Source organism: Anomalospiza imberbis, chromosome 1 (assembly GCF_031753505.1).
Source record: "Anomalospiza imberbis isolate Cuckoo-Finch-1a 21T00152 chromosome 1, ASM3175350v1, whole genome shotgun sequence".
Lineage (NCBI taxonomy): Eukaryota > Metazoa > Chordata > Aves > Passeriformes > Viduidae > Anomalospiza > Anomalospiza imberbis.
The window spans coordinates 43,682,562-43,706,994 of NC_089681.1; the positions used below are offsets into that span (position 1 = coordinate 43,682,562).

At 42.6% G+C, this 24,433-nt stretch overlaps 1 protein-coding gene across 1 annotated transcript in view; it reads left to right on the forward strand.

The window, feature by feature from the left end:
- The first annotated feature begins 5,487 nt into the window (after positions 1-5,487).
- Positions 5,488-24,433, forward strand: part of GAREM1 (GRB2 associated regulator of MAPK1 subtype 1) — a 102,230-nt gene continuing 83,284 nt past the window's right edge. The window contains 3 exon segments of the mRNA XM_068189812.1: positions 5,488-5,526; positions 5,528-5,614; positions 20,687-20,699. Coding sequence (XP_068045913.1) covers positions 5,503-5,526; positions 5,528-5,614; positions 20,687-20,699 — 124 coding nt within the window. The 5' untranslated portion in view covers positions 5,488-5,502.

Below are 24,433 nucleotides of genomic sequence, written 5' to 3' on the forward strand. Positions count from 1 at the left end.
AGCATCAGTATAATGCAAGGTAGCCTAACACCATTTCTGATCTGCAGAACTGTGTTTTTTATCCTGCTACATACTTGTGCAGTTGATTATTCCTTTGGATGTGTAAAACCTTCTGTCTCTCCTTGTTTGGTGGCATTTCAGTTGCTCCAGTCTGCCAAGACTGAATTGTAATGTTGTGCTCCAACATAGTTGGAGTCTCTTCCTATAAATACAGTCTCCAAATATAAGTGTACTCCATTCAGTTATCAATGATGTTGATGAAGGTCCTGGATAGTTCTGGATCCAAGATGGATCAAAGTGAAACCCTGTTCAATGTATGATTTCAGCTTTGGAGTACTAATTATTTTCAAATACTTTTGTATTTATATTGCCTAGACTGTTTGTTTGGAGTTTTTTTGTTAAGGGCACATTATAAGAAACTCTTATAATCCTGTCTTTCTCTCCTATCCACAAAGCCTGTTAAAACCTCTTGATTTAGTAGAAATTCACTTGATCAGTTTGTATATTATATCAGTTTGGTATTTCCTTCCCTCCTTTGAGAGAGATGCAATCCCTTTTGGGTTTTATGGAACCTCATTTTATTGATTCTTGGAAATAATCAGTAGCGATTTTAACATAGTTTGAACCATAAGGGAGCTTCACCAGGTCCATTCTGTCCAAAAATCTTTAATTTGTCAATTTCAAGTTACTTTCCAGTTTATTTGTTCCTTTTTCTAGCCGTAGACTTTTGATGGTGGTGGTAGAGTGAAATCACATTTGCCTTCTAAAATTCTGAAGGCTGAGTTTGAAAGTATCAGCATCACCAGTGATGATTAAATAGAGTTTCCCCTCTGTGGAATAACAGACCAATTTTTTCCTCAGTATTCTTACTATGCATCTTATCAACAGGCTTGCTATATTTAAAATCCAATTTTCTAACTTTTTGGGAGCTTATCTTTCAGGTTTTGTCCATACATAGTCTATATATTTATTAACAATTTAGTAATTTGACCTACTTTCTATTTTATTTCAGGTCATTGAAGATCTCATGATTCATCCAACTTAATCTTTATCTCACTTCCTTCCCCACCTCTGTATAGATCAAATTCTGCAGTTTTGCCTTTCAACAATAGTTCTGTGATGAACTTTCAGCTGTCCTGAACTCACAGTTCTTCTACTAGTTCTCTAGGTTTAAGCCTCCGTGTAATTCCTCCTTGTTTTTGTAACAATGAAAATAGATTAAAAAGGGTCAGATTAATTTGTAATTTTGATTTCTTTATAGCTAATGAGAATTTCAAGTAAGGAATTTCTTCTATGCATTTTTCTTTTGTGCAGAGATTCCTGCTATTTGTGCTTATGATCCAGTCCCACCCGAGTGAGATGCAGCTATTCAGGTTCCCATGGCAGTTTTTGTAGGATGCTAACTCCTGCTAGCTGATGCTTCGCCTAACATTCCATGAGCACCATGAGTGCTCTCCTTTTCACATCTCCTGGAGCAAAACAACTGCATTTTTCCAAACATACTCATTGTAGATGATAGGAGTGTGCCAGTGGGGAATAAACACCACTCTCACTAGAAAGGGCCAACAAAGGTTCAGGTTGGAGATCAGGAAAATTTTCATCATGGAAAGGGTTGTTAAGCATTGGAACAGGCTGTCCAGGGAGGGGGTAGAAACACCATCCCTGGAAGTGTTCCAAGAAGGATGTGGCATTTAGTGCTGTGGTTTAGTTGACAAGGTGGTTTGGTCAAAGGCTGCGCTCAGTGATCTTGGTGATCTGTTCCAACTTAAATAATTTTGTAGTTCTGAGATTCAGAGAAATTTAGGATCTGATTCTGAAGTTATCACTGCATCTTCTGATATATCCTGCTGGATTTGTAAATATTAAGAAAATTGGGCCTTTGGTATAAAAAAAATCATATAGGAACAAGGAGTGCAAATTATTGGGGCATTTTTAAAAGAAATACCAAATATTATGGTTTCCCATGAAACTTACTGTATAAAACTCAAATTTATGTGATGTATGCACACAACACTGTAAAGCATGTTACCAGACTCATACCAAAATGAATTTGTTGTAAACAGTTCCTTTTCAGATGTTAGCACATATATGAACTGAGAATGATCTGACATGTTTTAAGAATAATGTTATTGCCAATGGAATACATACATACTACAGATTTTACAGACTACAGCAGAAATGTGTTGTGAAATCAATGTGCAAGTCAATTGAAAATGCATTTAAGAATAATTTCAGGAATTATTCTGACTCCTTTTGCCACTGCTTTTGGTTTTATGGCAAGAATTTTCTGTTGATTCATAAGGACTGTCCCTGAACACCACCTGAAAGGCACATAGACAAAAACTAAGACAGTGTGAAACTGAGGCCCTGGCCCTAAGGTGGATTTACTCTTCAGGTCTGGTGGCTTCATTAGCATTTTACACCAGTAGGAGACTGGTAAGCGATCACACTAAGGCATTGCTAGACATCAGGAAAATTATCTCTAAATTGTTAATTATACACAAGGTGCAGTTAAAACAAGAAATGTCTGTTATGTGCTAGTGATTTGAATGCCATTAATGTTCTATTAGAATATATTTCAAGGAGGTGGAGCTGGAATACAGTTAGGACACATAACAAAGTGACTCCAAGAGCAAGAGCAAAACATTTAAATAGTAGTGAGCATTGTTAACTCTCTGCCTGGAGACAACTGAATGAAATTTAGATATTATCTAGAAGTTAGATTTTTTTTTAATTTTAATGCACACTGTTCAGTAAAATGGTTAAAAATGGGCTGGGTTTTCACTGGTTGGAGAGAAGACAAACACAGTCATAGGAAGGCAGATTTAAAGGCCATAGGACCCCTAGCACGAAAGAATGAAAAAATGTTTCAAGAAAAATGAACAGTAACTATTTCTGTGTGAGAGATGCTTTTCTTCCCAGACAGCAGAAGTGCATGATGTCTGAGAGAGACAGATGCTGTGAGATGGTATCTCTCCTGGAATTAATGGTAGCCAAGATAGTGTTTAAGAACAATTCCTGACAGACTAGTGCTTCAAGTCCTGGTGAATCTCAGTCTGATCTGATCTGCTTCGCTTTACATACTGCACCTGGAAACCTCATCAAGCCTGAATGAGCTAAACCCATGCGTTCCGTATTTCAGCAATAATGCTCTTAGCAACAGTGCTCACATTCACTGGTGACACAAAGCTGTGAGGAGTGGCTGATACCTGCTGACCTGCTGGGAAGCAGCTCTGTGGAGAAGGACCTGATGGTCCTGGTGGACAAGGAGCTGTCCATGAGCCAGCAGGGAGCCCTGGTGGCCAGGAAGGCCAATGGTGTCCTGGGGTGCATTAGGAACAGCATTGCCAGCTGATCCAGGGAGGTGATCTTGCCCCTCTACTCTGCCCTGGTGAGGCCACATCTGGAGTGCTGTGTCCAGTTCTCAATACAAGAGAGATAGGGAGCTCCTGGAGTGGGTCCAGTGGAGGGCAACAAAGATGATTAAGGGGCTGGAGCACCTCTTTTATGACAAAAGGCTGAGGGAGCCAGGCCTGTTCAGGCTTGAGAAGAGATAAGAGATGACTGAGGGGTCTTTAAAATGTTTGTAAGTACCTGAAGGGAGGGTCTCAAGAGGATGGAGCAAGGCTCTTCTTGGTGATGCCAAGCAATAGGACAAGATGCAACAGGCTGAAACTGAGGCACAAGAAGTTCCACCTGAGTGTGAGGAAGAACTTCTTTACTGTGCAGGTGAGCATGGACTGGAACAGATTTCCCAGAGGAGTTTTGGAACCTCCCTCAATGGAGATATTCTAGAACTATCTAGATGCAATCCTGTGCCATGTCCTCTGGGATGACCATGTTTGAGCACGGAGGTTGGACCAGATGACCCAATGTGGTCCCTCCCAACCTGAGCCAGTATGTGATATTACTTTTGCACTTCAATAGCTTAATTCACCAATATTGTTGAAAAGCATTTGGTGAAGGTGGTAAAAGGAAAACTACTTCGAAAAGAAGTGTCTTTTCAAGGTAAATTTTAAAAGAATTTTAAAGCTAACTATTCTGGTAGATAGGATCTAACAGCAGAAAAACCTTCTTTGTAAAGAACAAAGGTTTTTCCACAGTGTAGGGAAAATCCAGTGCCACACCGTATAGCTAAAGCATGGATGCACAGCAGGATGAGCTTCAAGCCAACCTTGATCGACTTAAAGCAAGATCACTTGGGTTTTCTGTAATCTTTTATGTCGACTAGTTTCCACAATCTTTGTTTCTTCTTGGAGACCATGGATAAAGTCCCAGTCTCTGCAGCAGAGCAGAACAAGAGCATGTCTGTCTCAGCCCTCCCTGTGCTGGCCATGCTGTGCCACCAGCAGTGACAAAGGCACGCAGCAGTGTCTGGCCCTTTACCCAGGCCATGAGGAAGGGTGAGCAGCAGGAGCTCTCTTGGTACCACAGCTCTTTCCCGAGCTCTGCCATCCCTGGTAGTCTCAAGGATAGATAGAGAAGCTGGAGCCTGGAGAGAGATGTTGGCTGTGGATGTTGTCAGTCGTTTTGCTAATTACTGCAAGGCACTTTTATGACTCTAGTCAACAGTAAAGGCTTAAATGTAGCCAAGTTTGCTGCAATAAAATAAACAGTTTTGACACAGAAAGGGAACAAAATAAACTTGAGCACAATACAGTTTAAACCACCCACTAGTTTTTCTGGTTTAATTTCCCAGAGTTTCTGCAGTCTGGCAGCCTGGAGATCAAAATGCATAAAATAAAGGATATCATTAAATAAAATATCTTACGAAGATCATAAAAGATTTCATCACAGAAGCCACTTTGAAGAACGAATGTCTACAAACGTTCCCATGGTGTGAAGACCTTTGAATACGCAATATATGTAATACCTGCGTGTGCAGTAACAGTGCACAGCCTGTATACATGAACTCACACGTATATACATGACTCACAGGTGAAAACTAAAATAACAGATACGTAGCCCAAGTGCGGGCTGCACGTCGGACGAGCGGTCGGAGGGTGGAGTGAGAGGGACGGGCTGGGCGGCTCGGCTCGGCTCGGCTCTGGCTCTGGCTCTCCGCGCCGGGCGGGCGGGCGGGCAGCCCGGCACTTTCCTTTTCGGCGCGGGGAGGAGCGGCAGCTGCGCAGGCGTTGCTCGCACCCTGTTGATTAGTCAGTGCTGGGATGGCGCTTCCTGGGGCCAGGCGCGGCGGCGGCGGCGGCGGGCGCCCCAGCCGGTCCCGGGGGGGCGGCGGGAGCAGCAGCAGCCGCAGAGGCAGCAGCCGCCGCAGCAGCAGCAGCAGCAGCAGCAGCAGCAGCAGCGGGCGCCCGGCGGGCCTCCCTGTCTGCCTAACCCCGCGCGTCCCGGGCGCTGGCGCGGAGCGAGCCGCGCTCCCTCCCCTCTGTCCCTCCCGCCGCCCCCCTCCGCCGCCCCGCCCCGCCGGCAGCCGCCCCGCCGGGTGAGCACCCCCGCCGGCGCTGCCTGTCTGGCTGCTCCCTCCCCTCCCGGGCCGGGAAGATGGACCCCGGCCCGCCGCTGGGCTTGCAACCTCAAGGACGTGAAGTGGAGCGCGGTGGCCGTGCCCCTGGACCTGCTCGTCAGCACCTATCGGCTGCCCCAGATCGCCCCGGCTGGACAGCGGGTGCGTGGGGCGGGGGAGCGGGGCCGGGCGGGCGCCGGGCTGCGGGCGGGCTGCCGGACACCGTCCCGGGAGCGCCCCGTGCCTCCCGCGGCTCCTGGGAGCGCTCTCCCGGCGGTCCTCGAACTGGCATCTGCTGCTGCCGGGGGCTCGGTGCAAGGCTCCCACTCGCCGCGGAGTCCGCGCCTTGCTTTGCACCAAAATATCTGGGCAGTGTGCCCCTGTGCCCCCTCCGCGTGTGCGGAGGGCGGCTTGGTGGAGCCTGTTTGCTGTCAGCAGCCTGTCCCACTGAGAGGTCCTCGCAGTCCCAAATTAAGCGTGGAAGGGCATTTTCAGCACTGGAGACTCGGTGTTTTGATGAAGTGATGCCAACAAGGCCAAATGAGAAGGGATAACAAAATAGCCAAGGGGGCTAAATCCCTTGTGTTAAAATCCCTAAGAAGGCCACGGACCTGTAAAAAAAAAATGAGCACCATAAGAAGGCTTTGCAGTCTGCAGTCTCCAGATAACTTTTTATTACAGTTCACTTGGGTGCTCACCTGCCGTTCCCAAGTGTGCAGCTTTTTGTTTACTCCAGGAAATATGAATCAGGTCTGACAGAGCAGCTATGACAGCGCCGTTTATTACCGTTCCTAGATCCGTGTCCTTGGAAAGTAATGTGTCGGCACAGAGAACTAGGGAAATTTACGAATTTTTTTTGTAAAGGCTCGACAGCTGCTTTGTAATAATGTGTATGTGCATTGCATGGTAGCTCCATGAAAACTGTCCAGCTCTCTAAAGGAATGCAGAAGATTACTCACGAATTGGATAAAAATTCTAGGCTTTTTAATTCATTAGTTTATAAAGTCATCATGTACTTCTACGATGTAATAGAGCAGTTCTTGATTTATCAAGTTTTGTATTGATTTTGAAAAGTTAAAACTGAGCACAGGCATCATCCTCTGTTACTTCCCAGTGTACAGGTCAAGACCAAGACTGTTTTATTACTTAACTGCAGTTTTCATAATCAATGCATTGATGATTTTTGACTTTGCCCTTGCATTATGCAGTATTTTTCTTTTAACTCATAGTACTTCCTCAGAGCTGGCACTCAGGACTAGGTTAAAGAAAGGGCGTTTTTTTGCTTTTTTTACTGCATCTGCCTGTTCATCATACTGTCAAATATATGTTGTCCTGTGAGAATGGCAAAGCTGGTACATTAAGGAGTTCCTCGTGGCGATACCTTCTGTCACTAGGAACAGCTAAGATGGCCTCCAGTCACTGCACTTAAGGCTGTTAATTTACTTGAAGCTCCTGGCACTGATTCAGGCTTTAACAGGATGTATATATTGATGACTTATTAATTTTCCTCTCTGTGTGTTGCACCTCCAAATCTCCCCACTCCTCTTGTCTTTCTTCATTGGAAGGAACCTGAAAAAGCTTTGTGGTAGAGAAAGTTTATGGGTTTTGAAGCAAGCGGCTGTTGGGGTTTTTCTTGGGGGGGTCCTTGTGTTGGAGCTGTTGATGGGAATATCCCATAATTGTTGGGGAGACAAAGATGTTGTGGCTTTTGTGCAAAGGCTTCTTTGTCCCATGTGCCACATTTAAGAGCATATGCACAGGCAAGTGGATGTAAACAGACCTGAGCTCTTCTGCCCATGCCTGAGATGGCCAGACAGGAGGCAGCTGTTGGTGTAGGTGTCCTGCAGTAGTGGTTCAACCCTGCACTGCCAGGAGGCAGGCTCAGGTGGGGCTCTGTGTGAAGGGTTTCGGGTTGGAGCTGATTTAGGTCTGCCCGGTTCAGTGGCTCGTGGATCTGGTTTTTACCTACTCAAATGCATGTACTTTTAACTTCGGGCACTACAGACAGCAGACAAATCAATATTTTATAAAGAATGCAGATGCCATGGTCTTGGGGGATAGGAAGAGAGTGCTTTTCCTTTTTCCAGAGAAGCTTGTCTTGCAATAAGAGAAAGCAACCATGAATCAGTGCATAGCCTTCTAAAGGAGGAAAGTTGGGAATGTGCAGTGCTTGTGGAATTGACTGGAGCACGGGCTGTTGTGGAGTGGTTGCTCTGCATCCCAGTTCTTGTCTTGCAAGGTTAACAAGTGAAGCTCTGTCGGAAAATTTCTTGATGTAATGCTGAAGAAAATAAATGCAGAGTCCAATCCAAATGTGTGCCATCCAGTGCTTAGGAAGTTTAAGGCTACCTCTGTTAGCAAGGTAGTGTCATGTGCCAGTTTTATCAGGGTGTGGCTCTTATCTTTAGGTCAGGGTTTGTTTGCACAGAAATGCCCTCATGTCTTCTTCAGGTGCTGAATTCCTCTCTAGGTCAGTGGAAGCTGCATATGTTTCATGCTGTTGGAAATTGAACCACCTGTAGATGTCTATCTTCAGTCACCTTTTGATTCTGTGGTTGGCCTCTGTCTGTAGCAGCAAGTTGTTTCTTGGCTGTTGTTTCATTTTTCATGAAGTTTTGTGAAAGCCAGAATTTGTTTCTTCCGGCAGACCAGGATGTAGGAGAGGATTGTAAAGCTGGAGTTGTATTCTCTTCAGAAGATGTCAGTCTTACTGTGTTGTTTCTACATTTCGCAATGGAGTTGAGCACTTGGTGGATAATGTTCTTAGATGACACCCACACAAGATGTCCAGTTCTGCACTGTTGCTTCACCTTCTGGCCTTTCAGTATGAAGCAGAAGAATGGATATGATCAGTTCAGTTTTATTCTTTGAGCTTGGATGTGCAGCTCCTGGAAAATTGCCCTTAAGTAATTCAGTTTGATTTCTTGACAGGATGAAGTTATGAAATATTTATGTGCACTAAATTTGGTCCTCTGCTGAGAAGGGAGGGTTTTTCTTGATGGTATGGGAGGAAGTAGTCTTTTGTTACATCAAGATATAGTTGGAAGTAGGAAGTAGTTAGGCATTCATGCCTACCTTATCCATCTAGAAATTATAAATATGTCAACTTCTGGGGTTTTTTTTTCAGAGTTTGAAAACCTGAAAAACTTTTCAGTTTTGTTTTTTTTTTTTTTTTTTTAAATTTTAAGACTGGTTGTGTTTCAGGTTATGCTTTTGGACACTGTTAAGTCATAAAATCAAATTTTGTTTGTTTCAATGTTTTTATGTGTTTTATTGTTTTCCTGGTGAACATTGTTATATTAATTGAACAAATAGACTGAAAAAACCCAAACCTGTCACTCTTGAAGGGAGCAAATGGGTTTTTGTATGTTTTTTTTTTCCCAACCTCCTTAACAACTTAAATATTTCTAGATCATAACTCAAATAACTGCTAAAAAAGTGCTGAACACCCTACCAGAGAAAATGCACTGACTTGATCTCACACTGTGGAATTCACTGAGTGGGCTCTTTCAGATGAAAAGAAGCAAGACTTGAAGAACAAGAGAGGAACGAGCTTTGTGCTGAGTTTTTCCTGTCCTCCCCCCATTTCTGCCCCCTAGTCCCTATTTTCATTGTCACAGCTGAATACCACCCCAGTGAGAGACTTGTGGGTGGGTGCAGTGGGGGAAAGATTTTGCTCTGGGAACCCGCTGCAGAAAGAGATCTTATCGCAGTGTGGTTTTTGCAGCAGGGCAAAAGGTGAGCGTGGCTGGCCTGTGAGAGCCAGGGCTGCACGTGAGCCTGGCCTTGGCTCTCCTCAGAGCATCAGGAGAAAAAGCTGATGGCAAAGCTGTGACTGTGCCTTGGTGCTAGTGCGGAAATGATGTTGTGCGTGGTGATCTCAGGGCTTTACGTTTCTGGTAATTATTTTTCTGTGGGTAATTTTGGAGGGTAAAAGAGAAATGCTGTCAAGGTTAAGATCTAGAAAATATTGCTCTGCATAGAGCTGAGCTTTAGGTCAAGATTTTTTTTTTTTTTTTTTTGTAAGCTTACGCTCCCTTCAGACTCCTAAGAGCCTGTCATTCTTTCTCGTAGTGGAACTCCCTTTTTCCCAGACAGTCTTGATGTGTTTTCACAAGTAACGATCAGCCTTTGCTTGTAGGTATTTTTTACCCATATATTGGATATGAACTGGAAGAGTTTACAGAAATTCCCAGTTTGTGTACAAAGACTGAGGTGTATGTGATTAAAAGGCCCTGTGGTCCTTTTATTTTTTTTAAATTTTTTTCCTAAGTGATGTCTAGGAAAAAAAAAAATATGTGGTGGTGCTGTTGGGATCAAATATAGTGGCACTTGACCTCAACTCACAGAAAAGTGATTCCCTACTGTGCATGGCAGGGAAAACATGCCGAACTTTCCTGTGGAGGAGGTGACGGATCTCAAAGAGCCACCAAGGCAGTGAAGGAAATTCTTCCTTATGCAATGTAAATGTGCTGTAAGATGAAATGTCAGAATTGGTGGCTGTGAAGAAGGGAGAAATCTGTAAACGGGTAACAGATTTAAAAGGTGATTTTCTTCTTTCTTACCCTTAGATGAACTCCTGTGCATATCAGTAGTGGGTGAATAATGGGTTTTTGTACTGCTGTTGCTCCTGGGGACAAAGGGATTTTATTTAGTTTTATTTCAGGTTCTCTTTTTCTCTTCAATTTCAAAACTTTCTCGTGGTGACATCTGCCTCAGTTGTGTTCAGGGGACTATTGTTCTATTCAGCACATTGCTGTAGAGCTGATTCCAGTTCTGGAAACTAAGCACCGTCACATCTTATCAAAGAAGATCATACTCAATAGAACAGCGTGGTCATGTACATAATGAAAATTTTGCATTGCATCAGTCCACAAATGCGGGTTATCTGTGCAGCTGAGCAATACTTTGAAACTACAAAGAGGCTTATTCTTTAAAGGTCTGAATGCTGCTATCCGTGCTTTAATTGTCTTGAGTGACCTCCTCCTTTTGAGAAGCTAGTGCAGCATGTCTCAGTAGTCTGCTATTGAATAAATCTTTAAAAGGCATCGTGTGGGAGTAGGGCAAAGCTTTTGAACAGACCAAGAAAGAGGTTTCTGATATGCTCAGACCCTGGGTAATGGCTGTGATCTAATTGCCAACTGTAGGTGTGGCTGCCTTGTCCAGTGAGGTGTGGTAGGTGATAGTTCTTATGTATGGGGCAGACAAGACAAGTGTTTGATTTGACAGCAAATATCTTCAAGATCCGTTGTGTCCACATGGCTTGATTTCTTCCTTAGGTACTGAACAGCTTTGAAACTCCGACTGTTTGTACTGTGTGTTCTGCCATTAAAGAATAATTCCAGTAGTATCTCCTGCTTGCTTCCTCTTCTTTCTACCTTCACTGTGTGGTCTGCTGTTTCCATCAAGACAGTTGAATGAAAAAAAACAGTTGACAGGTTGCCACTAACCACTGCTCCTGGGTTTTTGTTCTGGTTGGATTGTTTTTTTTCCTTTTCCCTTGCTGGCAGAGATGTGTTCCATAAACATTTTAGTGAAAAAGCTTTTAATTAATTTAAAACCTGCAGCTACCTAATAGTGTCTGTGAAGACTGTTGTGCCTTTCTGGAGATGGAGGCCAGTACCTTGGCAAAACCTGTTCCTAGGAGTACCCTGGACTTCCAGTGAGATAGATAGAGTTCAGCATCATACCCATTTTAATAGTGTGTATTGTGTGTTCTTAACCAGACATTTGAACCCTTGGTAGTGTGTTAGAGCTGCTAGGATGGAAAACAGTTATATTGCTCTTACTTCTTCTTCTTACTTCTTTGGGAAGCCTACGAAGCCTTACATAATTGGATAAACACTTCCTGGATAATTATGTAGTTCAGGTATTGGAAGGTGAAATACCATTAGTCTTTTCTTAACTGGAATTCAAGTGCTATAACTTTAAGTTCTCCTCCAACCCCCCCCACCCCCCATTTAAATTACGTCTAGCTTTAAAATAAAGCATGAGATACACATAAAATCTAAGGTATTAAGGTGCCTCAAACAGTTAGTCAAACCCCTAAGCTTAAAACAAATGTGGTGTGATGAATCATATGCTGCTGTTGCAAGGAACGGTGTAAGTCTAGCATAGGAAAGAAGGGCTTCGTTGTTTTCTGCTTTGTCTCTAAGTGCTGTTCTGGAACTAGGTGTTCCTGGCTTCGGTGATTACGTGAACTGGCACTCCCTGTAATGCCCCAGCAAAGGCAGCTATGCCAAGATGAAATGCTGGAGGATATTGGACAGCATGGTCTGGTGCAACAGGATTTGATGGAAGTTGTGGGAAGAGTTGCAGTGTGTTCCAGTCATTCCAGTGGTGGTTTGTCAGAAGCAAAGGGCATGGGTGTTGCTGTATTTCCTTTTGGCATTAGGAGTAACAAGTTGGTTGGATTAGGGCAGTTTAAGTCTCTCCCCTATAGGAAAATATTCATCATCTTAATGTGGATTGCATATGACTCAAAACCAACCTTCATAAAACTCAGTGAGCCAATATTTCAAGTCTGAAATTTTTTGCTTTTAATGGTGCTTCTCTTTGGAAAGAGTTTTACGTAGCATTTGTGGTCTGTGATTTTCATACCATTTGCAGTATGAAAAACTTGTGCCTCCACCTGTAAGCCACATCTGCTCATCTAAAGGGCTTAGCACAGAAATGTAAAATTGAGGTGTATAAGTAGATTGAAGAGTGTCTTTGCTGAGGATTAGAGCCACATCTGCACTGCAGTCTCTGAGGCGGTGTGCAAGTCGGCATAAAACTAATAAATCACAGCTTTGTCAGGGCACCTGCATGCTTGGCTGAGGCTTTGCACCAGCAAGAATAGCTGCTGTGTCTCAGTATCTCCTGTACCACTGCTATGTGATGTATTGCCCTGCCAGGCTTGGTGCTGCATGGTGGTGGGGGGCTTGGTGCTGCATGCTCCTGGGGCTGGGGAGGCTGTGGAGTCCAGCCTCCTCATCCTTCAGGTTGCCTGTTATGTGGAGGGAGATGCTCCTGAGACTGCAGGGTGCACACTGAGTGGATCAAGCCAGGATGAAGATGTGAAATGCCAAGCAATAACTGCCAGAGCTGTGTTTTTGGGGGTGTGGGGAGCCCTGTGCCAGAGATTGCAGCTCTGCACACCCAGGCAAGAGCTGATGTGCTCTCAGCAGAGGAGTGGATGGTGATTTTCCCAGGAAAAGCAGCAAATCTTTTTGCTGTGGGGAAGGTCACTTGGACCTTCCTGGAAGTGCAAATGTTCAAGAAATGCAAAATTACTTGAAAAGTCCTTTTTGGTTTTGAGGTTTCTCTTTCAGGATGTTATAATCTTGTAATCACAGAGAACTTGGATGTGTGTGGATTTCCTTGGTGTGTGAGAATGTCACTGGGCTTCTAAGAGAACCAAGAATAAAGATTTAAACATGGTCTCAGAGGCTGGAAGATGCCCAAGAGCTCAACCTGATGAAGTTGATACTGAAGTTGCTTCATACCAGGGCTGAACCCTAGTGACTCAAATGTTATATAAAACACAACATGCTGCAATTCTGTTTGTGAAATGAGCAGGGAAAACATTGTGGTGGCGACAAGGAAGTTGGGGCATTTCTCCTTACAGTCAGAGCTGGGGGAGTGGGAAGAAAAGCTGAGTGAAGAAGTAAAAGCCCTTTTTGATGGGCCATTTTGTGCAGTGTGCTGCTTTGCTTTCTGTCTTGGTGCTATCATGGCAAAACATCTGCCTGGCATGGGTAAGGATGTGGCTCCGTGGGTGACAGGTTTCCAGGGACAGGCTAGGGGACTGCAGCCACTGGCTGGGATACAGTGTTGGGGTGTGCACCCTCCAAAGGCGATGTGATGGACGAGAGGCGGTGTAGGGACACTGTTCTGCTCTGCAAGGAGGATGTGGGCTAGTTCCAAAGAGTACATAGATTAACCACCCTGAACAGAGTGCATAAGGCTTCACTCTGTCCTGAAGGAACAGGCTGTGTGCCCAAGGCTGACCCAAGGGCACAAGTGGAGGAAGGTCCCTGCATGCAACATAAGCAGTCATTTCAGAACTGCCCTCGACTCGGTGTTGTGCTGCCAGGGCTGCTGCTCAGCACTGTGTGAGCTGGGCAGCCGGACTGAAGCAGAGCATGTTTGCCTTGCAGCTGGGTTTGTAAGAGCTATGCAGTATAAATACTCAAGTTACTACCTTCCAGGAGCTATTTCCAAGTAGTCCACAAATGCTTGGATACCCCCTCTCCTGTGTTTGTTTTTTCAGTTTGCAGCTTTTCTGTTGTTGTGGTTCCAACTGGCAGTTTTGCTTATTTGCCCCGCTGAAAGCTATTCTTGTTGCTTCCTGGCACCTCACCATTTTGGAGATGGAGGAAAGATTGGGGTGGGAAAATTAAGGAAACTTTTTCTTTGAGGAGGAGGAGGAAAACGGCATTTGTGCACAGATCTCTTCTTGCCCAGCTTTCCTGTTGCATCTTTCAGAGTATCCCTTTAGAGCATGGTGGGTTCAAGGAACCCTTGGCTCCAGTCTGTGTCATTTTTCCATGCTCTGTCCTGCACTTTTGGGCTTCCAGGAGGTGTTGCAAGGTTATCTGCAAGGTTGCTTGTCAGGTAAAACTCCCAGCACTGTCCAGCAGTGGCAGAATGGAGCAGCGCAAGGAGCTGCTTCTTGTATCCTTTCTTGTCTTCACATAGGATAGTCCTTCCTTTCACCCCTTCCTTCTGTTGTGCTGTCCTCTTCCTGTGCAAACTCTGCTTCTCCATCCCTCCATACTTCCATCTTTTTGCTCTGCCCTCTTCTTTTTTCCTCAGTGTGGAGGAAGTCAGGGTCTTTGTTGGACCAGAGAACAGTGTGGTGTTTTGCTGTGTGTGTTCCAGGAGGGATAGCTGCCTATGTACTACCAGATGTGAGAAAGCAAGCAGGCAAAGTAATTTTAGGCATTTCTAGAGACTTCAGTGTTTCTGGTCACTGGGAGCAGAAGCTGGAATTGCTCTCAGAAGGGGAGCTGTCAGAAGGAGCTGCAATACCTTCCCCGCTGCAGAGGGGCGGCTGCTATCAGCGCAGAAAGCAAGGGATCTCCCCCTGTGGAATCCTACGTTGTGCTGCTGACGTGGTGTTTTGTTTAACTTTGGTGAAGGGAGTTTTGCTGGCAGGACTTAAATGTGAATTGATAGGCTTTGCATATAATGCTTCCTTTTCTTAGCCCACATTGATTGATGGCTTGACCTAGAGAATGAGAGTGGGCATGCTGTGTATTTGTAAGAATAATAGTAATCCTTGTCAATTTGTGATATCATGTGATGAGACAAAAGGAGAATCTTAGGTGTGTATCCTTGCTGAAAAACTGGCTTCCAAAACAATTATTCCTGCTTCCTTTTTAACAGTTTTTGTTTAGGCTTCTATGTATTCAAAGGACAAACTGCCCTGTTTCCTCTTTGAAGGGGCCACAGGCACACACATAGAGTTAAATCTGAGATCTTACCCGAGTTGCCCGCACGTAATTTCATTATGGTCAAACTTTTTTTTTCCTGTCTTAATCTGTGAATGTAAAGCAGAAAACTCGTAGCAGGAACATATAAAAAGCATCTGCACGTGTGACTCAGAGAGGTGAGACAGCTCAAAATACAAAATGTAGTAACACAATGCAGCACAATGTGTTGCTGCAACCCCTGGACTCAGGATGTGGCTGCAGACCAGCAGCAAAGCTGTAACAGCACTGCAGCTGAATGTAGGATGAGCTGGAGGAGAAGAGTTTTCTGTTGCATGTCTTCTGGGTTGCAATGTCAAATATCATTTGGATTCCTGTCAGTATATAGCAAAATATCTTAAGACCAAATTGCCTGTGGGCAAAGATAAATGTGCCCTCAAGGGGAGAGTGAGGCATGATGGGCTTTTTTTATTCACTGTGTTCTGCATGCTGCTTAGCAAAAGTAAAAGCTTTCCTTTCCATAGGAGGGTGGGTTGTTTTTGTTTTTTTGGTTTTTTTTTGTGTGTACCTTCTTAAGTTGATAGAAATATTAATAGAGAACTGTTAAGAGCTGTTATTCACTTGTCTCTTACGTTTTATTAAAAGCAAATCCATTCTTATGTTTTACAGCTGAAGTATAGATTTCTTTGAAACAATGGAAATAAACTGCATTCAGGATTAAGAGTGTTCTTGATCAGAAAAGATGTAGAGCTGCTTAAAATGTGTTCCTCCTGTTAGTATTCCTGAATTACTCAAATACTGTTCTGGGTGGTAAGCAGACCAAAGAGGTGCCTCATTAGAACTGAACATCCATACATCAGTCTCTGTATGCAGTCAGCCTACGTTTGAAGAGGTATTACCTGCCTGTTAGTGATACTTGAATTCTTCCAGGTTGAGCAGAAGGGGTAGGGTGGATGTAGCTAAAATGCAGAGGCAATGGCAGCTCCAACAATCAGGTGCCATGTGTGCACAACCCATTAGTGCCTGCTCAGTCTGTGAGGGCACAGGGAGGTGGCCCAGGCCACTGGGCAAGCAGCCAGGTGGCAACCCCCACTTCACAGCAGAGCTGAACTTTTGTTCACTTCCAGCTGTTTTTGTTTCATCCTTAACCCAGGCTGCAAGAAAGATGAGAGTCAAATTAAATTGTAATGATGAGTTCTCTGAAAGCCAAAGAAAACTATGCTTGAGCAGCTCCTGTATTTGGGCTACTTATTTTTAATTGGGAGCTTGTCCAAGATGTCCTAAGTTCAAGCAGGGATCACTGCTGTGCAACACAAAGTGCTATGGTGTCCCTTTAGGACTTGGGATAGATAATGAGAGGATAGAGCATGTTTACTTGGATGCTATTTTAAAATATCATCTAATTATAAATAACTGTCAATGAGGGCTCCCCAGCTCTCATGCTGTGCCCAGGAAAAGTCTGAATGAATAGACTGTTTCTCTGTCTGCCAGGGCAATCTGGAATCAAATTCTAGCTCTTAAATCCATGAGGTTGGAAGGGTTAATATTTTCTTCATTGGCATCCCAACTCTGGGGAGCATTACCCAGCCTTCCCTGACCTCACTGCCCAAGACCTGTGCAGCAGCAAAGGTGTGCAGCTGCCTCTGGCTTGATCAGCTGAAGCAACCACTCTGTAGCTGTGCTTGGACATAAATGGGAAGTCAGTGACAGTGTGTTAAGTGTAATGCTAAATGCTGACCTCCCACCTCTTAAGTATTCAGCTTCCCCAGCTGAGCACCTGATGCTAAACAGGCACTTGGAAGTGTGTCCTCCAGTGGACCTCACAGTATTTATAGGCACATCTGAGCAGGAGCTCTCTAGAATGAGGAATGCCTGCCTGTGGTGAGAGAACCTCAGTTCTCTGAATGAAATATTTAAAGGAGCTTATTTGTATAGCAGCAAACTGGTCAGAGGTCTCATTACTGCTGTTTTTTTCCTTTGGTCAGGTAATGCTGTTATTCTCTTTACCTATCAGACTGCTTATGAAAACTACTCTTTGCATTCTTCATTTCCAGGCCTGGTGCCTTCATTGCAGAGGGCAGATAAACATTTTAACTTTTTTTACCCCTTTGATTTTGGCCATGAGAATTCAAAATGGAAAATTAACTGCCTGTGGGATCACCATGATTCCTTTCTCTCTCTCCCTAAGGTAACAATAAACTAGGCTGGAACATCTCTTGTATGCAATGAAAAGTTATTTAGCCTTCTCCTCGATATTTCTAACCTGTGACCATTTTAAGTGCAGTTAAACTTGTCATTCCTTGCTGTTTTTCTTAGCATTTCAGATTTGTGGTCTTAGGTGACTTCAAAACTGGAGAGGTCTCTTCTGTAAGAATCTCATTTTTTTAAGGAATTGAGTGGTTGTATGATTTTTTCCTTCTTTTTTTTTTTCACAATGACAAATAGTTGCCACTAATAGTTGGCAGATATTCAACATGTTGCAGAGTATCAGAATAGTTTAAAGAATTGCTGATATTTTCTAGGCTGTTGTAAGTAACCATGGTGTTTGACTGTTTTGTTTGATCAATCATAGAATTAAATCTGTCATGAGGATACAGCAAATCTGCAGTTACATCTGATGATGCTCAATATTAATAAGAAGAGTAATTATGGTAGCAACAGAAAGTTACTCTGTTTTGGAACGTGAATGTTACGATGTTGTTGTACTGAGTGGTTTTTTCCCCCTGTGTGGGAGTGAAGAGCAGTCTGTGTTGAAAGATGTGTTTTGGCTTGTTTGGCTTGAATGCATAAAAAGTAAGGTTTCTCATTCTGGGATGTTAGTTCTGAAGGCTTGAAATAAACACAAACAAAGCTCAATGAAATCTGTGTTGTTACTACTCCTTTTTTTTTTTTTTTCACTAGTTTTCTTATGAACACAAAGAAAGCAAGATGCCAAGGTTCAAACTGTGAGATTGCTGAAGTCAGCAGAGAGTTTACCATCAGTGGCAGTGGCACCAAAATTCCACTTACTGCTTATTTAAAATATTTGTCCTTCTCTTCCCTGCAGTAAGTCAAACAGGTTGTTTTTTTTTTTTTTTTGTTTTTTTTTTTTTTTTTTTTGTTTTTTTTTTTTTTTGAAGGCTCACTGAGATGCAGTCTCTGTGTATTTGCAGCTAGGGAAAAGCTTGCCTTGGAACAAACTGGATTTTTCAGTGGATTAATCTGTCCCATAGCTTTGTAATGAGATTATGGTTTATGCTGCTTTGTTGCGACAGTACTAGTATATCCAGTCATTCCAATAGCAAAATGCTAATCCTAGAGAAATAAATCTGTCTTCTTGCTGGCAGGCATGAAAAGAAGAGGTGGTTGGGAGTCTCTGCTCTCTTGTTAGGTATTAGTGGGTGATAGCTTAAGTTCAGCATCAGTTGGATTGAAGCAATTTGATTTTATCAGGCTTTTGCAGAGGGATTGGAAATTGCAGAAATAAAGCTTTATCTCCTTTCTCTTGATTGTGAAATATTTAATGGTTGCCCAGAGCAAAGTCTGATCACAGTACTGTGAGGCTGAAGGATTACATCAATGCACAAAGTACCCCAGGTAGTAATATAAGGCACTCTGAGGGTGATGCTGTCCTTGCTTCTTCCTCGCTGAGCAGTTAGGGTCAGTGAAGCAAGCTGGATTCCCTGTTCAGACAACTGAAAATTGTTGCAGTGCAGCCAACAGCAGTTGTGTTTCAGCCAAGGTGTACAGTGGCAAGAGGCTTCATCTGGGACAAACTATTTCTTGGGTAGATGCATCTTGCCCAGCTCTCCCTGAAGCTGCAGGAAGATACTGTCCCTCCCTCCACCATCTAAGGTGGAGGCAAGTGTAATTGCTGGTGGCAGACCTTGCTGCAGATGAGCAGCTTTTGGGCAACATTGGATGAGGTTGGACAAATCTCATGGACATTTCCTATTGTCTCAACAGTGAATTAATGAAGAGATGATGTGAAATTGTTGTTAAGTTTGTGAGGCACAACCTGAGCTGGCTCTGATGCCTAGCTCTCAAATAAAAACATTTTTAAAACATCTTTTTTTAAACTCTTTTGTAATTAAAAAGCATTTCTGAACATCAGTAGGTTGAGTCTTAATCTGACAGACAGCACAGAAGAATTTTGAATAATTTTGCCTAAACGTCCATGCTTACAACTTTTCCCCACTTCTTGTTTTTAGCAAAAGAAGGAAGAATATAAGTCATCTTAAAATCAAATTAAGTATGAATCCTTATGCTGTCAAAGGAAACTTTTCACTCACTGGAAGATGTGAAGTCTGTGCTGCTGATGGAAGGTCAAGTCAGTATTACTTGGGGTTTATTTTTTTTTTTGAGAGAGGAGTGTTAAGTTCAGTTTGAATCATGACAGAAATGTTCATTGATCCAGATAATGGGAAGCAGCACAACTGGATGTGCTGCAGGAATGGAAGTGTTAAATGGAAGCATATATTGAAAACTACTTGGGAATTTGTTTGAGAAGGAAGAAAGGAAACTGAAAAGTGAGGCTGGTTATCAATAGCCCTAGATATAACTGGAATATTATTCTAGATCTTTGTGTTGAAAGCTCAAAAGATTGTATAGCTGGGTAGAGAGCCTTCTGTTTTCATCTTTTCTACTATGCTCAGACATGGAAAGTCAGTTGAGACCTCTGTCAGGCTTGCCTAATGAATCTGCCCACTTTAAATTAAAAATTCAGTACACTACATTATATAGCCCTGAGATGTTTAAATTTTAATGTGGTTTGTTTTGGTTGAGTTGTTGTTTTATTTTTTCATCTTACTCCTGGAAACTACAATATTTTCTCCTAGAAATTATAATATTTACCCTTTTAACTTACTGGCAGTCTGTATTTAGACTTTGCATGATATACTCCCACTCAAGTTGCTATACTTTCTTTTAAATGAGGAAGTTTCTCTGATCAACTTGATTATGATTTTTTAATAAACCTTTTTTGTGTCTGTATGAAATCAGAAAGTCAGACTGATAACATGAAGTGGCTTTCTGAGAAGGTTTTTCTTCAGTACTAGTAGTGTCTTCTACAATTGCATGCTCTTTCTACTTCTCTGCCATTAGGCATTTAATGCAAGAGTAGCTCTTTTGAGCATCTGTTCAGTCATAGTGACATTAAAAAAATTCAATTTTTGTAGGTGTAATGTTGCTACAAGTGGGCTTCATCATGTAGCAAAATATTTCTGGGGTTTTCTTCCCCTTCCTTTAAGGAACATTACAATGATGTGTATTTTTTCCCTACAAATTTCCTTTGCTACTTCAGACTGAAAAATTCAGATGCTGTTCTCTACCTAATGAACTTTTTCTGCTGACCTACATCACAGACCAGTGCTTTTGTCGAAGAAATAGCACTGACAGGCTGAACGGCTCAATGGAGATTTGACTCAGTAACAGAGGACAGTGCCAAAGCTTAAGCAAGCAAACCACCCTAATTTAATATTTATTAGTCTTTGACATTCATTGAGGTGCATCTCCATAGATAAAACCCCAGCAGATAGTCTGCAGTATGATGCAGTGGGCAGAAAACAAAAGGTTTGACTTTCTCCCTTCACCCCCCTTCAGAGTTCAGATGGAGCTCTCATAAGGAGAGGTGGCATAGCCTGCTAGATAATAATAAAATAATTTGTCCTAATTTAAATATTCAGACTTAGCAAAAAACTTTTGTTTCTTCACTCAAAACGTAAATCCCAAACTCATCATTATAAAAGAAGAAAGCTCTAGGTATCAGTGAAATTATCTGTAGAAGAGGCAGCTGTTGTGCCAGTGAAATGCTGTGGCAGTAATACAGCTGAGTGCTGGAGGTGGTGAAGGATCATGTGTTGACAGCGCTGCGCAAGTCGGATGGAAGCTGTCCCGTGCACTGTTGCAAGGAACTTGGAGTTCTCTTTCAATAGCTTGTTGCCTATGCTAACACTCTGAGGCTTTTTTTTTATGCTTTTTCAGAGACCTTGTATTCTTAATACCATGAAAGCAACAAACTCAGTGCAGTGCTGCTTGAGCTCTACTGGTGCTTCTGCATGTCCCTGAAACAAATGAGTTTCAAATTGAAATTAACAGTGAATGCTCTTTGTGATGCAGCCTGATGTACATCTTTTAGTTTTGGCTTACTTGGCTTGTGTGGGAAAAGAAGTTGCCATCTGCTGTTTTTTTGTGGATGTTATGCCTTGTTTTTTTGTTGTTGTATTTTAAAAAATCAGAAGCCCAAACAAGCAACTGGCTAAACAAGAGCTAAAGTGCTGAGACCTCTTTGAAGATTATGTAAAGGATTAGCCCACCAGTGAGAGGAAACAAAGACTCTTAGATAAGAATGGCTCTTGAGTTATGATTGATCTTTTCTTTCTTATTTTCTTTAAAGATAAAAGAATGTTGTGGTACCCAGCCTTGTTTTAACACCCGGTGGTACTGCAAAGCATACCTTGGAAAGGCTTGCAGGTACCTGTGATGCTCCCAGACCCTTGTTGCCAAGGAGACTGAAGTGTGTACATGCCTGCAGTTCACAGCTGCTCACAGGTCCTGGGTGTTTCTGACCTGTGTGTGGTCTCTTCAGGTGCGCTGTCTCATCACTGCTCAGCCTTGAGCTTCCCATTTTTAGATGGGGTGTCCCCCATCTTTGTGCTGAGAAGAGGCCTTCATCTGTTACCTTCTGTGGATCTCCCAATAAGATGAAAAGAAATTGAATTAATCTTAAGGTGTTACCTTGTGTGGGAGCTATGTGACTAGCTGTATCTGTTGAAACACAAATTTGCCTTTCTAGAAACAAGACAGCCTTTATTAGTTTGCTAGTGCCAGATTTTGAAGGTCCCTTCTTTTGCCATGAAAAAGCAGCACTGGCATTTATATTTTTGCTAGCAGTGTGACCTCCCTCTGACCCAGAACATCTCTTTGCACAGAGCCACGCAAGTCTGTAATACTTTTTTTTTTTTTTAAACAAAAATAGATTATAACCTCATTTCATACTGTATGGGGCTGTCCTTTTGTTTTCCTGATGGGGTAAGGTGATGTTAAGGTTTATCTTAATGCATGGCTTGTTTGGTCCTCAGCTTGGGAAGGTCCAGGGAAGCTGCATGCCCAATGAAGCACATAGTGTGTGACTAGGGCTCCTCAGTGCAAGGGGTACATGATGAATAAGTAAGAACCTGACTTCTTTCTTTTTTCTGGCTTCTGATAGTTTTGCTTTCTCTTAGCTTTCAGTTGTTACCAGATAAACCTCTTTCCCCTGTAACACTAGACACATGCTGACAGTTCTGCCGAATTATTTCACAGCATAGGTGCTTACCTGACCAGCCAGCCACCTCTTTTTCCAGTTAACATGTCATTCCTAGCAAATGTTAGTGCAAACTCAAGGGGGAATAAGGTGGATGTTATTCTTTTGTGTGGTTTGGTAGGTACCGGGCTGAGCACCCAGTCATGATTTTTAATATTGCTGAGATTTTTCTATGTAATGATATGTAATGTGATTATGGAACATTAGATGGAATAATTAAACTCACCACCTACTTAACTGACCAAGACAGTCCGGGTGATGCACTTAATTGTATGGCATCTGTTACCATGCATGCAGATGGTGTTCAGGCTTAATGAAAACACATGGCCCTAAGTCTTGCTGAGTTTTTTCCCTGGGGTGTTCACAGGCATCTTTTTCATCAGTTATTTCACCAAAGCCATCTTAAGTTTCTTGTGTGCTCCTGGCTCTTTTCTGTAAGCCGCTTCATTCCAGAAAGAGCAAAATCAGCATGCTTGAGCTGATATGCAAGGGACAGCACTAAGCTCACTTTGCAGTCTTCTGTGATGAATGAGATGAGTGGAATGTGTCCATAACCATCTTCCTGGCAGGAGGAAATGGTATCTTGCTCATCTGGTGTGTGTAAATGGAATCTCTTGCGTTACTGGAACCTTGCATGCGACGACTTCTCTTTCTCTGAATTACCTTGTTACCTACTATTTTAATGTCTCCAGATGCAAAGCTTGTGCTTTAAGGCAGTGATGCAAACTCTTAGCCACAATGACAAAGTATGTGGCATTATAAAGCATTTATATTCCTGTACATCACTGCCTATTTTTAGCTGTGTAGTTTCTGTGAGTGAGTAAGTGAGTCATATTGGTCTGAACATTTTGCAGTGACTTGAATGTTAGTTTTTCCAATATTAGGAGGAGAACCGTAAAAGTTTTGTTGTTGGACTGTTGGTTGGTTCGTTGGTTGGTTCTTTTCATTTGTTTAATGAATTTTCTTTAGTGGATGGTGTTGAAAAGTCATTGTTGTCTTTGGCAAGCAGAGTACATGGGACCTGTGTGGGTTTTCTTTTGTGGACTGTAATGGGACATTAGGAAAAGGCTCTTCTCTGAGAGAGTGGTCAGTCACTGGAATGGGTTTTCCATGGAAGTGGTCAGGGCACCAAACCTGTCAGAGTTCAAGGAGCATCTTGGTGATACTTACCCATATGGTTTAATTTTAGGCAGTCCTGTGAGAAATTAGCAGTTGGGCTTGATGATCCTTACAGGTCCCTTCCAACTTGAGATATTCTGTGATCCAGGAGGAAGCAAAGAGGAGACAGGAGTGCTCAGACCCTTCAAAACTGAAGTGGTCTTCAGTTCTTCTCCCAAGGCTTTGAGGGAATTCATAGACATTTTGGAATTGTGAAATGCTAAATTAAATAAAAATGTGTGTGTCTTTAAAAAGTAAGCAGTGGCAACAACTTGCAGAAATGTCTCTTTTCAAAAGAAATTACTTTCTTTCTGTGTTGTAGCATAGACATATATAAACTCAGTTCCTGCATGTAATTGACTTCTGTTTTCTCACCTGGTTCTCAAAAAGTACAGGTGAAGACATAATTTCATCTCTGAATTTATAGGTGAAGGTATCCTGTTCCTCCTTCATCAGTCTTGCTACAGTTGTTAGCTGTTAAATTGAAATTGGAATGTTTACAATGACAGAGTCAAGATTTGCCAAATGTGGATGATCCAGTTTTGGAACCGGAAAGAAATATTAAATTAGTATTGGTAGTTAATGTAGATAGTATTTAATAAGCATGGGACTCTTGATTAAGCAATTACCATTTTGTAATGACTGTATCAACATGTGAATGATTTTCCTTTCCTGATCAGTGTTTCCCCTGCAACTACCCTTCAACAAGCGTGATGTTGGCAGTATTAGAGGGTTTTAGGAATTGTACAGGAATGGGTCATCATGCAATTAAAAATGATAGTGAATCTTATTTGCAATGAACACCTGAAGACCTATTGCTGTGCTGCTTTGGTGGTGCTAAGTGAAGTACTCAAATACTGATTGTGGTCAGAGTGCTTGTGGGAGATCAGCTTGTGTTGGAACATACTGTCTAAGTTTTTAGTTTAGAGGTGTGAGGCTTTTAATCTCAGGCAAGGATGGGTGTTGACACTTGATATAAGGTTTAGGAACTGCTAGCAAATCATAGGTGTCTTAATCTCAGGCATTATTATGAATAAACTTGACTCATATTTTGGAAGGAGGTAGGCAACTTGGGGAAAGGTGGGGAATTGCATGTGGTAGTTCATTGCTTCT